The sequence below is a fragment of the Syngnathus leptorhynchus genome, chromosome 1 (genome assembly GCF_054491065.1).
Source record: "Syngnathus leptorhynchus isolate UIUO chromosome 1, UIUO_Slep, whole genome shotgun sequence".
In the NCBI taxonomy this organism is placed as follows: domain Eukaryota; kingdom Metazoa; phylum Chordata; class Actinopteri; order Syngnathiformes; family Syngnathidae; genus Syngnathus; species Syngnathus leptorhynchus.
This window is the reverse complement of record NC_141195.1, coordinates 12,942,419-12,949,619: the sequence shown is the minus strand read 5'-3', so window position 1 is coordinate 12,949,619 and position 7,201 is coordinate 12,942,419. Positions and strand designations below refer to the sequence as shown.

The following is a 7,201-nucleotide window of genomic DNA, read 5'->3' as shown; positions in this document are numbered from 1 at the left end:
CAGACAATTAAGGAAACAGTTTAAAGATAAATAGATTCTGTATTATGGATAAACATGAAAATGACTTCCGCCAACCAGCAACAATGAGCAAACATTTGTCGAAAGCTTTAAATCATTGCTACAGTGACCCCAGATTCCCTCCTTTGTGAGCCACGGTGTTGGTGCATCATTTGGGTCACCCTTACATGTTCATTTGCAGTTCTACAAACATTTTCTGTACATTTTATTGGAAGATAGGATGTGGCAATGCATGTAGTCTATACAGTAAGTATTTATCACATTGCTTAAAGGTAAATTCGTCCTATGGGGGCAGGATTCCGAAGTCCCCCAAAAGTTCTGTGTTTCTTAAAAAGCATGTCGCACTTTTTTGATTTATAAACCTGCAAAGGTTTGCGCATTATTAAATGTCTGGAATTAGTAGCAACAACAAGACTAATCTGAACCTTTGTGATGAATGGTCTTTTCTGCCATGGTCTGGAGCTATTTTGAATGATGTACCACACTCAACAAAAGGGCCACAAAAATATTATAAATCATTTATTTCATTTGAAATATAAAATATTAAATCTGTCATGAAATTAAACTGTTTTTAAGTAGAAAGAATAATATAGATATTTGATTTAGTCACAGAAGATGTTTGGCACGCTGAAGAATGTGCCCAATGGCAAGTTATGAGACTACTTCTTCCACATCACTGACGACAGCATGAATTAAAAGGACATAAAGTTTTAACAAATGGCTCACTTTTAACAAACAGAATTAAAATATGTTTCCTGAAACATAAAAAGATACACCAGCACCTACTTTTGATTTCTCTTGCCATAAATATGCCAACAAGTCAGATAACAATGAGACCAGATGAGGCAAAAAGACATTGCTGGGATCTGAGTCAACATCGACCACAAGACAATAACACGGCAATTCTTAAAATATTTAGGGGAGGGCAGACAACCAAAAATGTCTTGCATGCCGGTGCAAATTACACAGTGTCATGGTGGTAAGCATTATTCGTCTACAATGTTCTTTTTTATTTTTATTTTCTTGCTATTCAACAAAGAAACGTATTCAAAGCTCAAAGGAATGTTGAAGCATCGTCTACTCCGCAAAACCTTCAATGATTAGCAAAGAGCTGGACTGCAGCAGTTTTGATACAACTAGTTGAAAGCTATGACAAACTAGTACACTGCTAAGAAGACATAGTTCACAATTAATAGGTTTCCAGTTTTGTGATGAGAGGGTGGAGGGTTTGATATGCTGCCAAAAACAAAATCATGTGCACAATACCTTTGAGTAAAGATATTATGCAGAATCAATATGAAAAATCAACACGGGGAGGAAGTTATGACTGCTATATTAATGAAAACAAACACATTTCAGCAACTGGCAAAGTTGTCTGTCAAATAATATTACAAAACATTGTTAGGGTTCCAGCTTTGACATTTGTGTCTGGTAGAGTGTCAAAATGATGCATGTTTGAGGATAATTGATGGAAAAGTGCAAAGACTGAGAACTATGTAGTGCTCAACTGTGGACATAATACGAATTCAGTGGTTTACACGGTTCAACAGCAGAGAACAAGGACTTGATAAAAAAAAAAGATTTTTGAAGCCTTATCTGATACATTTGGCCAATTTTTTAAATCATTTCCATGCACGATGACTGCTGAGATAGGCTTCAGCACGCCCCGCGACCCCTGAAAATGGATGGATGTTGTTCACAACGCTGTTCTCTGTTGTGTGTCAAATAGAAGACATTTACTTTCACTTAATGGGGACTTTAAAGATGACAAAAGCCGTAACATGTCTGTAGGGTTGTAGCTTTGACATAGACAAGCAATTGGCGTTTGAAGACAATTGATTCCAAGGTGTGCCTTGGCAATTGTATTGCCTCTCTTGAACAAAAAGGATTCAAAACCAATATTGTACTTGTTTTAACTTGAAAGTTAGATGCTCAGTTGTGAAGAACTGGTCAAAGTTTTGGATACGCCAAATATGTAATAGTCCCTTTGCATGGCAGGGGACCAACTGAACCAAGGCCACAATTATTCACATCAATAAAATGTCCAGCATATTAAAATAATATGATAACCAATGTGTATCTTGATCCTGTATGGCAACATTCGGCTCTGAAAGGCATTTTTTCTTTTTTTTTTTAGTACCATGCAACTTTTGTATAAGGCTCTTTGGACAAAAAAAAAAAAATACATAAAAATACTCTGAATATCAGAATGAGATTCAATTTTGATTAGTTCCAAAACTAAGTGAGACAAAATAAAGTCGTCCTGTACAAGAAGCTTATTCCATCTGTGAGAACTGTGTGTCAAGTAACATTTTTGTTTTCTTTATTCAGTCATTTCATCGTGACCCATTAAATGATCACAGTACGTATGTCACAAGCGCATTCCAGTCCTGCGCAAACTCCTTTACCGCCCAATGTCCTCCTCTGCCCTTCATCAAATGCGCCTGCCCCTCGCTTTTCGTGTCAGTCTTTCAGAGCGGGGTCAAGGGGGTCAGTTTGCAGAGCGTCCTGTCCTGTTGCTTCGTGGAAAGCGGTGGACTTTGAGGTGTTTTGACAGGTGATCGCTGCGGGCAAACTTCTTCTCACAGACGATGCACTGGTATGGTTTGACTCCGGAGTGGGACCGCCGATGTCTGGACAGCTCATCCGATCGGGAGAACCTGCCAAAATATTAGTGCATTTCTTAATAGGCTTGACTAGACATTTTCCATAATATTTCACCAGGCACCTTTGGTGTTCAACCATTTTTGTCATCATCAAACCACAAACAGAGGAAGTTCAGAATGACACAAAAAAACTGGATGCAGTAAGTCTAGTACACTCTGCCTACCATGTTACCTGTATAAATGAAAAACGTTTTGTCATATACGTATTTGAAATGCTTGCTAAATATTACCTGTAAAAAACATCAGCCCTCTGTGGCCTCATCTTGAACTACGTTGATTTTTAAGAAATCACTGTGCCCGAGGAAAACCAACCAATCAAGAGACAAGGCGTGTCAACCATTACAGTAGTCACACCCTCACAGAACCATAACTTTTAATAATATAGTAAAAGTCCATTAGGACTATGGTGCCGTGCTTTTCTGGGGTAACAAGGTGGCAGGTCAGCATAAAATACTTGTTTTCAGTTTTTTTTTTTTTTTTATTGCTTTTATGTGAAGTTGGGTAATTTCCTACAGCACACTGGATGACCTTTCATGTCTCACTAATGTGGTTAAGGATCACTGAAATATGTTCCAGGATGCCAAATATCATAAAAGCAAATTTCCAATGTTGGTAATCTAAGCACGATGATGATTTTATGGACGTGGGTTGGCCTGCATCCTCTCTGCGAAGCTGAGGAGATGGCCTTTATTTAGCTCCAACACACGTACGCTGCAAATCCTCATCTATTCCTGGCCGGCCCGGTCTCTGGTCTCCATGGGCTTGCCACAGTCTGGCTATCATGAGACGGGAGGTTTAAGTGGACTTTTCACCACTTGTCTTTTGTGTCCGCCCTTGTATGTATGAGTAAAGCTGTTAACATCAGATTCATCTGTAACATGGCTTGATCCCCCAGGGCTTCCCTATTTTTCTCCCAGGTCGATAATTCGCAGTTATTTCAAGCCATTTCCACCTTCGACATGAATTACATAATCAGTCCGTTTCATCATTTTAATGGCCCCACAATATAGAGTGAACAGCTAGCAGAGTTCATCATGTGCAACAATTAAAAATGGAAACGCAAGATCAGAATGTCAAACAATTTACAAGTGCAATGATTAATGTTCTCTGGTATCACGTTACTCATGCTACATCCAAGTTGACGTTATAATTGGCGCCGATGCGGGTTCATTTTACACTTTTAAAGCAAGTGCAATTCGGCGGACTCTCCGCAATTGAAACACAGTTTGGATTTCAACCAAAATAGAACCCTAAAACCCCAGCTGTCATGATTTCAGTTAAGGAAGAATCAAAAGCTAACCTCTGGATATGCTTGGCTCTCTACTGTATGTTCTATTCAACAAGGATTGTAAGAGATAGAATGACACAATTACAAGAATATACTGTATTGCTTGATTGTTGTCAATCAATCAATCAATCAATCAATCAATCAACCAATCAATCGATTTTCAAAAGAAATGATTGATAATCGCGAGAGATTTTTGAAAGCACCAAAACTGTTACTGTGATCTTTTCAAAGGACAGATGGAAAGTATTATTTCACTGTGTTATAAACACTTTTATTGTCATGTTGTAAAGATTTTATATGCTGTCACTTGTTTTAGTGCCAGTGTTTATTTATCTTGGTGGTAATACTGGTCTAAATTTATTTGGCAAAGGGACACATTGTTCAAATTTCTATTGATTATTGTGCAATGTCATTTATCTAAACTTTTATTTTAACAAACACACACCAGGCATTCTTGTGATGACATGACTAACTAGTGAAGCTTTCAGAATCCAACCAAAATCATGTGATGACCATCTGTTTTTGTGACTACAATAGCAGTCATGCAGGGAAAATAATTTACTCCAATATTGACACATTAGTAAATAGAGAAGCTTTGACACAAAAAGTATGGAAAACACAGTCATCCTAATTCAGGGAACAAATGGTGAAAACACATAGGAGCTCCATGTACACTGCCTGTGCTTCAAGCTGGGTCATGCCTCAATCATAAGAACATACACCCAACACGACACAACGTGACATGCATATAGTAACTTGGATGATATTCTTAACAGTAACAAACACAGTGCTCTGCAGATTGCAGTCTGCTCTTCACCTTAAGTTCTACAGGACTCAATTTTCTGTGACGGTGAACAGGCTAAGCTAGATAGAAAAATGGATGGATGGATATTTTTAACTCACAATTTTGTTTGGACAGATCACGTGGACATCTGTGTCCAACCACTTGCTTTTTAGCAGCCTCTCAACAACTTGTTTGAAGTTTTAGCACCTCTATACTGGATGCTCCAGAAGGTCACAAAGTTCAAAACTAAGGGTGACTGAAGGGCAATTGAGTCCATACGTCCTTAGGCTGGCTTGGTGTAGTTGCAGCCTTGCACAAGATTTGTGGGAAACACATTCACAGGCTTTGTGTTAGCTGTAAGCATGGACAATAACCAACAAGAGTGGGACCATCGCACGCACACGCACACACTAAAAATTCCAGTTCGGCAAATAGTGAAGTGTACAGACGTGGTAACTATCATCCTTCTGTTCACATCACCCTGCAAAATCACAACAAATTTCAGCACAACGTATTGAGGACACAAGAATGATTGGTTCACTTTGAGGATGCATTTCACTGGCCATTTAAATTGGATTTTTGGTTGTCCTGTGTGTAAACTACAGATTTGGGCTGGGAGGGTTGAAGCTGGATGAATTCGAGAGCTTCTGACGTGGTATCATAGTTGGAAAAGATAAAGTCCTGTGGGGCTAGTAATTGTTGGGGCTGTGACATATCTTACCATAAACTCTATTGCCCATTTGTTGTTGTTTTTCTGCTATATCGATGTATTGCAAATGACAAGTAGAATAACTGGTATATGTACATATTTTCAATCTCAACTCCAACAAACCAACCGGTTCAGGGTGTTCCCCCGCCTACTGCCCGATGACTGCTCCAGCACGCCCGCAATCTCCGTGGGGACAAAGCGGTACAGAAAATGGATGGATGGATGGAACTTCAACAAACATTTTGACAGTCCAACTAATACCTGTTATTCCATACAAGATATTTTTTAACGTCCAAACAATAGTTTTACAATACACTTCTTCTTCATTATTGTAACTCACCAGTCAGCGGTTTAATTATCAATTCCTCACCTATAATGGTTAAAACAAAAGGAGACTTGTGGTTCTTGCCCCACAATTCATAACAAACACCCCCCTCCATGTAAGAAAACAAATGTACAGACAAGCGGATAAATAATTGATTGCTGCAAAGAACGTTGAGCCTTATCTTTTGAAATGTTCTAGAGCAATAAAGTTCACCCTAGTGACAGTCAGTCCTGAAACTAAAATGTATGTTGATACAAACATTTGAGAGAATACATTTCAGAAAATTCTTCTTAAATGGGAAAATCCCTGATCATGCCTATCCTAGTTCGTACCCTGCATGCATACAACACTTGAGAATTTGTTTTTCAACAAGGTTTGCAGGCCACAATAAGACTCTCACGTGGATCACCGTCATTTCAACAAAGCTGTTCTTGTTCTGTGCTTTGCGTTGATCTAAAGGTGTCAGAATCTAAAGATAAATCAGACAGAGTGACCGCCCGGCAACAGAGCTGTTCTTTGCCGTGACAAAGAATGCATCAGCTGACAAGCTGCTGATCGGGTGACGGCTTGTCAGGTGCACTTGCGGACTTGCATGTTATGACAGTAAACTGTTTAGGTTTGAGCGTGGCCATCAAACACGACCTCAAGTAAGAGTCTTTGTGCAAGCCCAAGGTAAACACAATTGCAGTTATGTATATGTATATCCTGCACGTGTTCATTGCTTACATTAGACTGTTTCTTCGTGAGCACATATTTGCCAGATTATAACATACATAAAGCATGGAAGAAGCATAGGGATAAAAAGAGTAGAACTATTTGGCAGGGAATAAATATGACTGCAAGCTATATGTAGGAGCTCAGCCAATGAAATATGACTCTTCCCTACTCCTCACACATGGACCTATTCTGAAGTTACACTTACGAGGACGTCCCAGTTGACCTCTACCTCCTGGTAGGGGGTGAAGGGTGGACTGTATATTATGTTGTAATGCTGATGTCATATCAAGGCTCTCAAAGTGCAGTTGTTGGCTCGACAACTCCATTCACTTTATTCTGGAAAGTTACTAAGTCTCTTACTGCATGAACAAAGCTGATCCTGAATTACAATACAGCGGAAAGGAACCTCTAAAGTTGTACGACCCCAATTTGGAATATCAACGAACATTACAGTGGAAAATTGTAATCGTAAAGGTTTTAGCTGTGGTACAAAAACATTGCCTATACACTTTTTATGACTGCTCAACTTTTATTTATGAACGTTTCGATCCCCCCCCCCCCCCCCCCCCCGGAACTATGACATTGACATTCTAACAAATTGGCCCAGTGTCTCGAAACTAATCATTTCCAACTTTAGACCACCACAGTATAATCAAGAAACAATACAATACAATGTTATGTAATAACCACCTGC

General features: G+C 39.1%; 1 protein-coding gene across 1 annotated transcript in view; it reads right to left on the bottom strand.

Moving 5' to 3' along the window:
- Nucleotides 1–524: 524 nt before the first annotated feature.
- The window catches only part of klf15 (Kruppel like factor 15), a 12,007-nt gene continuing 5,330 nt past the window's right edge, over nt 525–7,201 (bottom strand). The window contains exon 3 of the mRNA XM_085919717.1: nt 525–2,678. Coding sequence (XP_085775843.1) covers nt 2,510–2,678 — 169 coding nt within the window. The 3' untranslated portion in view covers nt 525–2,509. The remainder of the gene's footprint in view (nt 2,679–7,201) is intronic.